At 33.0% G+C, this 14844-nt stretch overlaps 1 protein-coding gene across 13 annotated transcripts in view; it reads left to right on the forward strand.

Moving 5' to 3' along the window:
* Window positions 1-14844, forward strand: part of LOC132698552 (potassium channel subfamily T member 2) — a 346214-nt gene that overhangs the window by 248022 nt on the left and 83348 nt on the right. For all 13 annotated transcript variants that reach the window (XM_060664706.1, XM_060664702.1, XM_060664703.1 and 10 more), the window contains 2 exons: window positions 3813-3912; window positions 9266-9464. In XM_060664706.1, the coding sequence (XP_060520689.1) occupies window positions 3813-3912; window positions 9266-9464 (299 nt within the window). The remainder of the gene's footprint in view (window positions 1-3812; window positions 3913-9265; window positions 9465-14844) is intronic.

The raw sequence follows: 14844 nt of genomic DNA on the forward strand, positions 1-14844 counted from the left end.
ACACTGGTTTGGATTTATCCAATTATTTGACTCAAAATAATAAAGATAATTGAGAATACATATTTTTTTCTGGAATATACTATTAAAATCCCCAACCAATCTATTTGAAAATAAATCTGATTATTATAATTTAAACATTGATGAGTAAGGAAAATGTAAAAAGTGGCAGTCTAGTACATGTAATAAATAATCTAACCAATCAGATTTCCAGTCAGTGACGTGCGGCGTTTGTCGATATTACATGTCGTGAGACAATATTGCCACTGAAAAAAATATTTTACCTACCTAATCGGTGAATACAAAATATATAAATATATTATAAACTGCGGAAGTAGTATCATATCCAGAAATATATAAACATTGTCCATGTTTGCTTTAAACAATAATAATACCATTACATCGATGTCTTCGTCGATCTTCCATCAATATAATTGGAAGTAACTTCCCCAGAGTCATTGGGAGCGGATAAAGTGCACTGTGGTGATTCATGTTCGATAGATAATATACAATTATTTTAAAAAGTTCTCCATCAACCAAAAATGTGAGGTGTGAGATTTGGTCTAAATCTGCGATTATAATGTGATTCAAAAAACATTTTTCCATAAAATTTTGGAGGAAAATATATATAAAAATGCAGCGTTTTTCCATTTCCTCGCCCGTATCCGAACCTCGATTTTTATGGCGGACTCTACACGGAATTTTTATTGATTCCGAAACTTTTCCGGTGTATGCATTTCGAAACGTATCGGGAATTCCCCATACGTGCATTTTCCATTCGAACCTGTCGATCTCACGTCAGGTTCTATGGCCATTTATTTACGGAAGTACGTCCGATCAAACGAAGCCCCCTAGTGTTGTATCATAAATATTTCGCAGGACTTCTTTTTGAAACATTTAAAATCCATCGCTTATAGAACTTTCCGAGATCTCGGAGAAGGTTTGAATAATTGCGAAGTTATGTTAAGTTATGTTATAGTCCGCTGTTCTTGGCCAAAATTTCTAAAAGTCAATTCTGGAAAGCGAACTTATGAGTAGTGCCACAATGACAACAAAATCTAAGGGTATCACAAATTATGAAGTTAAGATAAAGATAAAGTCAAGTTTTTGCTTGTTTTAATAAAAGCTTCATTCGTTTTTCGACTGCGATGTTTAGTGATCGCGATGAACCAGATTTGCTTTTTACAATGGAAATTACAAGCTCAGGTAAGCATATGAAAATTTTTACAAGAGACTGAAATATTTATATATATAATATCTCGGTAACGGTAGGTCCTATGGGATCGCGGTTGGTTGGTGCGGTGTCTTTTTGTCTGTTTGTCTTTTTTGGTTTTTCCTGAATAACTTTCGAACCGTCGGAGATACAAAAATTGAAATTTGCCTCCACAAGGCACATAAGTTTATGAGAAATGATCCTGATCCGACGCCGCTATCCATCTTTTTTTCGCGATTTTCGACTGTTTTTTGGACCTTGCTATGAAACACGATAAGTGTCCAAAATTTGAAGCAATAGGCTTCATATTTGGCACATACATGCAGCTTTGCCCCGTGACGGCACCTATTGAAAATGGGATGGGCTGGGGAGTCGGGAAGTATTCTAAAAAAATAAAAAATGCAAGTGCAGGGGTCTACAAAAAACATCATTTTTCAAAAACCATTTATGAGACCAAAATAATTCTTGAACCAGAAGAAGCAGAAGATACGGCTCTAGAAATCTTTATTTTTGACAATTTTTCAAAAATATACAGGGTGCGCTGCAAATTAAAAAAAAACTGATAAATGGGTCCCCTATTATTGAAAGTTGTTTATAACTGAAAGACTATCATTCAGATCTCACTTTCTTTTATATTTCGATATAGCCCGCATAGACAGCAATTTTTTTTGCATTTAAGGTTTTCACCTATTGTACGGGGTGTTCCCGATATTCCGTGCTAAATGAGAAGTGTGTTAAGTGTCCTAAGTTTGCAGATGTCAACTTCAAATTTAGCAGAGAAGTAAAAGTTTTAATAAACACATCAAAAGTTCTAAAGAAATATAACGTCAAAATCAGATTTACCACTTGTCCAAAAATCTCTGAACATCTTTGATCCGTCGAAGACAAAGGCATGATGGCAGGAGTTTACAGCATTCCATGCATATGCGGGAAAGAATACATTTGAGAGACCGGACGAAAAATATCAACTAGGCTCAAAGAACATGGAAGCGCCTTAAAACTAAGACAAGTAAACTCATCAGCAGTTGCTGAACACAATCACGAAATAAATTCTTATACCAACGAAAAATCTGAGAGCCTATAGAAATCTATAAGCAACCTAACAATCTTAACCACGACTCAGATCTTTACCTGTCACCAATATGGGAATCAGTCATCCGAGACGATGTTTGTTCCCCTCATTTAGCTCCGCCCCCATCAAACAATATAAAAGCAGGTACACAGTAAAATGCCAGCCAGTTTCAGTCAAGCTCTGAAGAAGCAAACACTATGATTGGCGAAACGTTAGCTAGTTCGGGTCAACAAAAACCGACGAGGGAGAAATCAAGAAGTTTTATGAAAAGTATTACTCCTGTGGAATGTTTGTTTATGACTCAATTTTTATAATTCTTTTTTGTTGAATAGATTTCACTGAAAGACACTAAGGATTTGCTTAAAATTAAATAAGATTAAAGAGGATTAGATATGGACTAGGCAGACTTTAATTAAAAAAGGTTTCTATTTCTCATCTAATAATGAAAATAACATAACCTTTCGTTTGTAAAACCACGTTTGCCGTGGAGGAGCGAATATGCGACAGTCGAATTCACTCGCTAATTTATATTTTAATTTTGTTTACATTATATCTTTCGAATACTAAGATTTATTATTGCTGTTGTTTTAAGATTATAATATAAATTGAATGTCCCTTGTTGTCATTTTCAATTTGAAAAAATCTCTGAGAGCACTTCTCGATTTTCCTCTTCAAAAAACTGTGTCAGATATCCACGAACTTAGTTGATGCTATACGAAAAAACTGTTTCATTTCAACAAAAAAGAATTATTAACATTAAGTCATAAACAAACATTCTACGGGAGTAATGCTTAAGTCGACTTCATAGGGATTAGTAAAGTTAGGGTTTATGTAGTCCTGAATAAGAATTCTTTAACACTACATTTGACATCAAAAATTAGTCCCAGTTAACAAGTACTTTAGGTTGATGTAGATAAAAACGTAAGGTAAAGTTATCAAAATCAAACTATTATCAAAGATTTTACAAAAACCCTGTATTTAGTCATTTTAAAAATTGGTATAGTTGAGTTCTAAGTACTCCTGTACTCTCTTTTGTTAAATAGTCCCAGTTTTAGAGCATTTTTCAGTGAATTGTCCAACAAAAACAAAATTATCAAAATCGTTCCGAAAACAAAGATTTCACAACGGTGTACAGTTCTTAAATGGGACACACCGTGTATGTCGTGCGGAAGTTCTTCATTGCCCATCCTAATTTGTATACCTGAAGGGGCAGCTTCGTGGAAATGTATACCGTTAAGTCATTCTATTAGCTTAAGTTAAACCGTATAGGATTATTGTTCGCCACAGCTTACGCTCTCAAATTTATGCAACCCATTATGCTATAGTTAATTGCTTTAACCCCTAATCTAATCTGTGTAGCTCTGCCGTTTTAGTCCGTATCGGCTCGTTCCGTATTAAGGGCTCGATAAAACCCATTTCTTTTTGGTAATCACGGTCTCAATAATTTCCGACTCACAGATCATGAATTGGTAACAAAATGAAAACGTAATTGGCTTAGAAATTAATGCTGTGTATTTTCTTTTGTTTCAGGTCTTAGGATACGAATAGCTAATCTATTTTTAAAGCTACTTACATGCGCTTTGTACATAATAAGGGTTATCACCGATCTCGACCCCACTTACGCAACATGGTAAGTATGCAAGCATTATCTTCTCAATCGCAGTAATTGGCGACTCGAATCACATAATTTTTGTTCCTATTAAGGCCTTGGAATATTTTTATCGTAGAACTGGAACATTTCCATTTAATAATAGGAGAAATAAAGGATATTTTACTGACGCCGTTTAAAATGGAACAACACGTTGTGAAATAGTGCATAGTGAACATTAAAAAAATCATCGAAATTAAAGAACTTTATTGCTGTTTTATTTTAAACCTATTGGTACAATGCAGACATTTTTATTAGTTATTTTAAGGTATGGTAAAAAAAACACTTGTCTTCATTCTAATGAGCAAGTAAAAATATTTCTAAAAGAATTAATATCGGTCGATAGTTCATAATATCAATATTATTGCCACTCTTATGAACAGATACTGCTTTGATACATTTCCATATAGTCGGGAAGTACGCTTCTGAGAAATTTTTATTAAAGATTAATGTTAATTAAAAACAAGGAAGCTAATAGTAACACCGGTCAACACGATTTATTGGTCTGAATCCAACATGTTAAATTTCAGTTTCTCTTTCACCAAAAACGAAAGAAATTTTTCATTTTTCATTTTTTTTTTTTTAGTTTTGGTTAGTATTGGTAAGAAACGTTTTTTTAGACATGAGTGTCTTTTTTATTCAAAAGTGTTAAATAAGTGCCCAAAAATCAATATTTTTCGGATTTGCTTTATGTTTGTATCGGCTTTCTCTAATTAAACTCCAAATATATTAGACACATTGAAAAATTTTAAACAAATCTCATTACTCTCCAGTCGATTCACACGTTACATATACATCCTCAGCCTATCGGAACAATGCAAACATTTTTGTCATTTTTGTTGAGCAAGTAAAAATGTTCCTAAAAGAATTAATTAAATTAATTAAACTTTTATTAAAGATTACAAATATTATTTCGTTGTTTATTGTTAATTAAAAACACGGAAGCTAAAAGTAACACCGCTCAGGACGATTCTACATATGAAATTTCAGTTTCTCTTACACTAAAAACAAGAAAAAAAATATTTTTTTTAAATTAAACTTTCAAAATAAATAAGAAGTAAAAGTTCGGAATTTCACGAAATTATATATTTTCACATGACAATTGTTCTTAGACGAGATTTTTATGGATAATTTGGAGAATATCATACTAGGACATCCTTTAAGTAAAAGTTTTCTATGATGGTATAAATACATGGATGATGTCTTGGATGATGTCTTTGCTTGCTTTGTTGGACTGGAAAGACAATTGAATTTTTTTTAAATTACATTAACTCATTACATCTTCATATAAAATTCACTATCGAGATTGAATAGGATAACTCTATTCATTTTTTGGACTTAACTATTACGAAAGCTGAAAGAAAATTTGATTTTTTCATTTACTATCAACCTTCACACACGGACACAATCATACATAACAGCTCAAATCACCCTTATACACACAACATGGCTGCATTTAACTCTTTTGTACACAGACTTCTTAATACGCCACTCTTAACAGAAAATTACAACAAAGAACTATAAAAATAAAATTATAAATAAAAGACAAACCCAGAAACTCTATCCGAAACCTAATACAGAACACGATCAATTTAAAACAATTACGTGCATTGGAGAACCCAATAAAAAAATTTCAAAACATTTGTCAAAATATGGTTTAAAAATTGCTTTCAGAACTAACAACACAATAGGATCTAAAAAAAAAAAACAATAAAACGAAATGTCCATCAATCTCAAAAATCAGGTGTCTACAGGTTGAAATGCGGATCTTGTCCAAAAATGTATATTGAACAAACAGGTAGATCCTTCAAGAAACGTATTAACGAACATAAAAGCGCGTTTTAACAACAATAGTCTAGATTCTAATTATGCTACACACTTAAACACAGAAAAACACATTTTTGACGACAATTTTGATATTTTACATACAGCCACAAAAAGTAGAAAATTAAATTTGTTGGAAGCCATGGAAATTAACAAAATGAGACACTCAAATGTCAACGATCAATTAGATTTAAATACCTCTCCATTATTAAACTTAAATTTTCATAATAATATTAATTAAGTTTTTTTTGTCATTTTTCGGTACATATAGTAGCAGGTAATTTGTAAATATATAATTTCGTGAAAATCTGAACTTTTAGTTCTTCAAGTAAAAGCTACCTCAGTTCAATTAAATTTTCCTTTTCTGCGAAAATCACCATATTTTACGTTTTTTTTTTATTATTGAGCTTTAAGTTATGCTAAGAACCATTTTTTTAAATATCAGTGTCTACTGCTACTACTGCTTTAAAACTTTTCACAAGCATTAAGAAGCTTGTCCGTTTTATTTGGGGCCCAACGAAGATACCCCTTTTAACTTTAGCTTCAGATAACTTTGGATTTTTTTTTCTGAAATGTAACTTTATATCTAATCTCCGCATCTAGTACATTTTGAGGCATCATATAGCCTTCTTCTCTTCCGACTTTATGTTAAGTTTTCCAATATGAGATTCGACTCGATCAGACGCTGTTGACAATGTATTTATGTATTGCATTCCCCTCAGAAAACCGACCATTTTTATATCACCGATCATTGGCCATTGGTATTCTGTGTATTTCAATTTTCTAGTATTATTTCCACGCTGTCGTAGCATGCTTTCAATAATACAGAATGCTCTAGATGAAGACTAGGCAATTCAATTCCGTTGTGAAGCAGAACTGCTTTTAAAATTTTTTGAAGAGCTTTCGATATAAAGCCGCCAGTCAGATGCTCCGACTCCATCATTCAATTTACTTGGACTGATAAAATGTGGCCCAAAACATTATGATTTTATCATGAACTTGCCACTATCAGTGTTGGTTAATGATGTACTGGATTTGTTGAACTTTGTGATGCTTGAACATCAGAGAGTGATAGCACAGGAAAACTTTCATCATGTGATATCGGAGCTGATTTCGAAAAATAATTGTCAAATTTCAGAATTTTCACTATATCGACGCCTGCTTGTTAACTGACATGGAAGTGATTACTATGTTCCCTCCAAAGCCTTGGGACCGCAAACTTTATACGTCGGTTTTTTCTTTTGTTTATTATCTTCTAAAATATTTTTAATTTTTAATGCAGGTAAAGTGTGGTACCCACTTGTGATCCTGTTTACTGATTTTTAGATTAAAAAAGGCTTCATAGGCTTCGTAAAGTTTAAAATCCACAAAAAAAAACAAAATTAACCAACATATTTACACTGTCTTGGTGCCACCTTCTCATTGAGTAATACAAAATACAGCTGAAATAGACCAATTACTTCTAAGTTTGATGTTACAAATAATAAAACACTTTGTTTTTAGGTCAGTCAAGTGGCTTATAAAGTAAACTTTTTGAACCAAAATGGAAATTTCAGCGTTTTCCAATATATCAGAATTTTCCCAAAAACTTTTTTTTGTTGATCAGATTTTAACCATAAAAAGCGCGTATAAGGGCACATGTTTTTTTTTAAATCTGTAATGTTGAATATCAGCCAAATAATTGTTACTAAAAATGATAAGATAAAAAAAGTCAGACGTTTTTATATTTTTAATTTTAGCTTTATTCGTACTAACACAATTTATTGTTCTAAAAAAACTAACCGAAGATTAGTTCCTCACAGAGGTTTTTAAAATGGTTTAAAATGCTACGGCACATCAAAGTTATATATGTTTATTCATCTAATAAAATGAGGAAACTCAATTAAAAGTTTTATCAGCTACGGTAAATTGTGAACCTGCATATGTTAAAAACTTTTAAGTTAAATATTGAATAATAAAAATAACGCGGAACTGTATATTAAAAAAAACAAATGATGTTCTACTTTTTCCAAAACTCCTGGATTCCTTCTGAGTCGAAATTGCTGACGTTTCGCCAGCCACCCTGCTGGCTTCTTCAGAGCTTGAGTTTCAGCCAAGCTCTGAAAAAGCATCGCATGCATCTGATGCTGGAAAAGTTTGTAGCTTCTTAATTACTTAAGAAATAATTTGATTTTTCAATTTTTGGACAGAGCGAGAGAAAATTTCCAGTTCAGCAGTGTCTCACAAGTTCACAAAAGATTTGATCACATTTCGTAATGGACGGCTTTGACTTTGAGGTTATGTAATTTAAAGTGCCAAAGTTGTATTTGAATAATTAGTACGTTTTCTCTTATAAATATCGTAACTGCGATACTATTCAAGTCAGGAGCTTCATCAGTTGGCAGTTTGACAACAAAAATATCTTATTAATTGGTTGGATATCTTGGCCTTGTAAATCCCCTAACCTTCCGCCCTTGGATTTCTTCCTTTGGCGGTCACATCCTCCCGAGATGATAGAAATATTGAGACAAAGAGTTCCCGACACATTTAGAGTCCTACTTGCAAGAGGGCTTTAACGGAGTAGTGATAAGAATAAAATAAACTAATGATCCATGCTCAAAATATTGGTCTTCATTTAAATTAACTATAAACAAAGAAGATACGGACTCATTCAACTTAAGCCTTTATTTGTTTAAAGGAAATGTATAGAAAATTTTGTAATATTCTTTTAATTACTGACCATCTTTTAATAATTGGACAGCCTAGTCTGCCTGCTCATTAATTTTTGGGTTTATAAATAAATAAATAAATCTTGAATCTCATTATCACCACAATCACTCTGAAATGAGGTTCGTAGGGTGTTAAGTTGTTGTTATATTTCAACTAATTCTTTTAGGTCTGAAATAGTATATGGTGCAACAAGTGCGGTAAACGGAATTTGACTCACTAGTTTATTTGACACGAGCGGAGCGCAGCGGAGCGAGTTTTTAATAAACGAGTGAGTTAAAAAGTTTACCGAACGTGTTGCATACTATGCTTTTTCTACGACCGTTAGTTCTTGGGTACATTTTCGCAAAACAACACGAATACATTCGCTGACATGACCGTCAGAATTCACAAACGTCAAAATTCAAGGCGTGGGAAAACATCCGATTGCTCCAAAACCCGTGCGGTAAAATTACGGAAATGGCCGAAGTGGCTCGGATTTATGGTAAAGTGACGCTTCCCGCACGCTAGATCGGTGGGTAATTACGTATTTTACAGACGGGAGTAGCAAAAAGATATTGAGAAATCAAATGTAGAGCGATATCCTCAAAACCAATAGTCGTTTAACGCGTATATGGAAATTGTTGCAAAATATACAGTTTTACAACACCTGCTGGTGTTGTAAAACCATTAATACCATTAATACCAAATAAATACCATTGAGACTGGCCACATTAAATTATTTGGTTCATGTTGCCCATAGAAATTTAATGAAATTTTCTTGTATTTTTTTTATATCTTGTTATTGTTTTTTTTTATTTACAAGTTACGGCTGTGTACCAGGAAACAAGACGGAATATATCCTGTCTGCCAACCTAACCGAAGAAAAATTCCAAGAAAATCCGATCATAAACTGGGACGCGATTCTGTGGGTGAACCGCCCCCTGGAATTGTGGATCGTGCAGGTGATATTGGCCATCATCAGTCTTAGCGAGGCCCTTTTGTTGGCTTACCTCGGATATAAGGTTTGGAACGTCATTTTCTATTACCTTCGCTTTTATTTTTGTTTTTTGCACTTGCGTTAGAGGGAGTATGATAAGTAAAAATCAAAATATTATTGTACGGGGCAGTTTCTTTCCTTTCAGTTCAAAGGCAGGGTTATTGGAATATAGGACATTTTTTCTTAATATATTTTTTTATAAAAGCATTGAATTACCACATGTTTCTTGCTACTGTTAATTTTTAAAATCCTGTGGAGAGCAACAACACGGTTATGCACCTTGTATGCATAAGATGGATCTTCGGACATCGCCTTATCTCAGAAACTATATTCAATGGTGCCAAAAGTTAAATGCAAAAGTTAATTGGGGTATTACAAGCCTTCAATTTATTTTGATGTTGTATAAACAGGGTGTTTCATTTTTCGTGGGCGAGTATCGACGTTTTTTTAATTTAAATAAATCGTATTGTGTATAATGTCCTATACCTAAGTCTAACCGTCTGCAAAGCTTAAAATATCTGCCCATTGCTTCATTCGGAAGCATTTATTGTTTCAATAATAAATTTCCATACATAATAATACCGGGTACTCGAAAAACAATATTAAAAATGAAATTAAAAAAATTGCCAGACACTTTCTTTTTTTTATGGAAACTACCTATTTTTATAATCTTTTCATATTTAACAATTATTTAAAGCAATTTTATATTTGCCTAATATTTTGACTCTCTGAAACATTTTCTTTTAAGCATTTGTCACAGATAATATGCTATAGCCGTATAAGTTCAGTTAGTGTAAGGTGCGTATTATATTTACCACATATAAAAAAAAAGATTAATATGATAGAAAGTTACATATCGTACAATAAAAACCGCTCTCCGGCTCTTAGAGATCATATTAGAAAATTTCCATTAAGGAGCCGCCCAGAAAAAAGATCTTCGACGGGATTTACTGACACTTTAGAATATATGGAACTTTGAAGAAAAAGAAAGAAAAAAATAGACGTCGTCATATTTTCATAATGAAGAGCAACTTATTATTTTGTTGCAGTTTGCAGGGACCCCTGAATCTGTTAGAAATGCGATTATGTATTTAAAAGCTATACTGCTTGTATTGCTCAAAGGGCCGGATATATTAAACAACTATTTCAATAATTATTATCCTTTGTAAGGTATTAATTTTTTATTTATCGTTCATTGACAAAAAAAATCACCAACGTTCTCGCCAATCCTTGGCCTTATATTGTATATCTTTGGGTATTCATAAACGCATCGGCAGAAGATTATGGTCATAGTGGCAGCACTTTAGCACTTCTTTTGTTTACACTTTACACTAACTAAACTGTTTAAATGTTTGAAAGGAAATATTTTAAAAAGTAAGAATATTGGGCATACAACTTCCTAACTCAATTTCGTCGTTAAACTGCCGTTCACGTAAGTCCTTTTCCAAATATCCAAACAAATAATAATCGCTGGGGGTCATATCTGGACTATAGGGAGGATGATCTATCTGTTTAAACTGCAAAAGACGCATGCCTCTGGTTAGTAGTTTTACAGGTATGCAGTCTCGCAATTTATGTAATAATGTTGCGTAATATATACCATTGGCAGTGGTGCTAGTTTCTTTAAAATCTATCAAAAAAATTCCTTCACAATCCCAAAAGATCGTGGCCATCACCTTTTTTGTTGACTGACAGACTCTGAATTTTCTTGGAGGTGCTTCACCCTTACGACGCCACTCCATTGATTCTTTTTTCGATAGAGGGTCATAATAGAGAACCCTAGTTTCATCTCCCATCACAATAGTTTTTATCACAGGTTTCGGTTCCGACTCACAGAGTTCCAAAAAAGACTCGACACGGCGTTGTTTTTGAATAGCCGAAAGGTTTTTAGGAACCCATCTTGCACTAACCTTATGCATACCTAAATGATCATGCAGGATTCGACGAACACTTGAATCAGAAAGCTTAGTAATTTCTGACATTTCCTTGACCTTTAAGCGTCGATCACTCAATACCACCTCTTTCACAATTGCAACAATATCTTCCGTTATGACCTCCACTGGTTGACCAGTTCTTGAATCATCTTCAAGAACGAAGGAGAACTTTGGTCGTACACACCATCCAGCCTTTTTTCAATAATTTTAATAATAAAACTATTAACAATAAAAAACTATTTGACGCAAGACTTCAATTTTTTTTTCGCAGCCTACTAAGATATGTATTTCAAAGAAGACAACGTTTTATCGCTAACCTCGTACGTCTTGCAATTGTCATTTTTCGCAGAAACAGTTAAACTTAGGTATAGGACATTATACGCAAAACATGTCTAGAATTTTAAAAAATGAAGTAGTATACCAGGTGTTCCATTTAAAATAAGGAAGTTGAGACTCGCCCACGAAAAATGAAACACCCTGTATATACAAAATTAAAATAAATTAAAGGATTGTTATACCCCAATTTAATTTTGTGTTTAACTTTTGACTCCATCCCTTATAGTTTCTGAAATAAGCTAGTGTCCTAAGATAAACGGTCAACTGTATACGAATATATGTCAATAATTGCCAATAAAAATATTTTATAAAATTGTCAGACAATTGAATTTTGAATTTTTAGAACTTGTTGATTTAACTTAAACGATTTTGATATTTGTTTATTCGATAAATTTCGGAGGAATCCATTACGAACATCGTTTACCTGAAATTAAACGAGAAATCCTTTTTTACCGAGTATTAAACCAACGTAATTTGACATTTCAAACAAACAACATTAACCCGTAAGTAACTAATGTCCCGTTTAGAAGCTCTATATCATCCACATAGGCGACTTCATAATACATGACTCTTGTCGGAAGCAAATCTATATTTGATAGCTCTGTTTTCGAAGGGTTACTTGGTTACTTTTTGTATTTTATAGTTTCAGCGGTAGGGGGGGGTGTTTAATGTCATTTCTAATTTATTATAGTATATATATTTGTAAATTGTGAGGTACGTAGCTTAGTATTAGATACATTTAACTCGCAACACACAGTACAGAAAATTGAATTTCTATTAAAACCGTCCGACGAAAAGTCGCATTAGGTGAGAATTTTCTCAAACAACAATAAACAAAAATTTTAACAGTGTATGAAGAGAATTGGAATGATGTATATAAGGTCCGAGCACAAAGCGTTAATGGTCTAATTTTTTTTTAATTTGGCAGATCTTTCAATTATTATTTTCCGTTGAAGTTGATAAATAAAAGAAAAAATCACTCTCTTAGAAATAACCCGCAAGTTATAGATATTAAAAATATACTAAACATTTTACTGGTGCTCTCTAGAAATGATGCTAACCTTAAATCGCACTATAACCAAACAAAAAAAAGAATATGACAAACCCTTAAAAACATCCAGAGCTGAAGAATACAGACAGAAGATTGAATGTTCGGATAATTATACAAAATGTATGTGATCAATTTTCAATTACGTTTTAGGTAAAAACAACAACAGTCATCTTCAAATGCAAGATGATCCTACGGAAGTAGCAAATCGTTATAATGAGTATTTATTATCAATTATTCCAGATTTAATCAAACAATCAGAGCCCAAACAATTCAAGTGTAAATTACCAGTTAACAACCAAACAATGTTCCTCAGACCGGTGTCACCAGATGAAGTTACTGAAATAGCAAATAAAAAAAAATACCTACAAGCATAGTTAAATTATCAGTGCCCTATATTAATAATGTTCTTAGTCATTTATTAAACAACAGTTTCAAATATGGAATTTTTCCAGATCAATTAAAAAGAGCTGTAATCAAGCCATTATATAGGAAGGGTCACCCAGAAGAAGTGGGTAATTATAGACCAATCAGTCTTCTCTCTGGTTTTTTAAAAATATTTTAAGTAACAGTATGTGGCAGATGGTAGATTTCTTCATGGACTGTAACTTGTTTAGAGACCATCAGCATTAATATACGTCTGGTAAATCCACCGAAACTGAACTTTTTAAGTTTACTAAAATAATTCTATAACATATCGAAAATGACGGTATGTCACTTGGCATTTTTTTGGATTTGTCAAAGGATGGCATCGACAGGGATCTACTCGTTACAAAATTAGGACACGTGCTCGAACTGTTTAGATCCTATGTATCGTATGTAAGTGCAATTACAAACAATAGATTTCAACTATTTTAGTATGATTTTATTTATTATTTTTTATCGATTTAGTTCTGATAACATGATAAATAAATGAAAAAACAGTAAAATACCTACAAGTTAATAACCAAAATTATTATTGCAATTAACTACATAATAAGACATTTCAAAAATTTTGTTCAAAATTATGTCCATCTGCTCGAACACAACTATCAAAAACTTTTAACAGATGAGCTTGGGTCACTTGTAGGAGAGTCCTTCTTGTGATAGCGGCACACGCTGCACTAATTTTGTTAATGAGATCAGCCATATCTTCGATAGGTTCTTCATAGATAACGTTTTTTAGGTAGCCCCAAAGAAAATAATCTGGTGGTGTAATGTCCGGGGACCTCGCCGGCCACCTTACCGGTCCAATAGTACCAAACCATCTATTGGGATATTCTCGGTTCAAATACCTCGTTACTATTTGGGAATTATGTGCAGGCGCTCCATCCTGCTGTAGCCACATATTCATTCTAGTGTCAAGAGGCACTTCTTCTAATAGTTCCGGAAGTGTAGTTTGAAGAAATCTTAAATAGCGATCTGCATTTAAAGTTCCTTCGTAAAAGTAAGGTCCAATAAGGAATCCATTTAATATGCCGCACCAAACATTGATACTAAAAATTCGTTGGTTACCTATTTCTGTAATCCAACGAGGATGGTTTTCGGACCAAAAACGACAGTTGTGTCTATTAACGATTCCATTATTTTGAAATCGACTTTCGTCGCTCCATAAAATTTTCGAGAGAAAATTTGCATCTTGGCTATACAAATCGGACAATGTCGCTAAGAAATACATTCTTCTAGCATAATCGCCTGGTTCTAGTTTATGAACTAGTTTACTTTTGTTCGGGTGAAAAGAATTTCTATGTAGAATTCTCCACGAAGAACTTATGGTAACACCGGTATTTTCTTTTATCTCTGATAGGGATATCTTGGGGTTATTATCAACCTGCTGAATTACAGCAGCAGTATTTTCATCATTTGTAGCCGTCCTGTTCCTATTTCTTTTAGGTTTTATGAAGCTGCCATATTCTCTTAAGTTTTTACATAAACTTGAAAAGGTTTTTGCATCGGGGACTCTTCTATGCGGATAACGCCGTGCGTAAACTCTTTTTGCTTCTCTACAATTGCATCTGCATTCTCCAAACACCAGTAACATGTCTACTTTTTCCTCATTGCTAAATTGCACCATTTTCACATAATAATTCTTAGTTTTTTTTAAACCG

The sequence above is a fragment of the Cylas formicarius genome, unplaced genomic scaffold, assembly GCF_029955315.1.
Source record: "Cylas formicarius isolate icCylForm1 unplaced genomic scaffold, icCylForm1.1 PGA_scaffold_2__14_contigs__length_35257938, whole genome shotgun sequence".
NCBI classification, from domain to species: domain Eukaryota; kingdom Metazoa; phylum Arthropoda; class Insecta; order Coleoptera; family Brentidae; genus Cylas; species Cylas formicarius.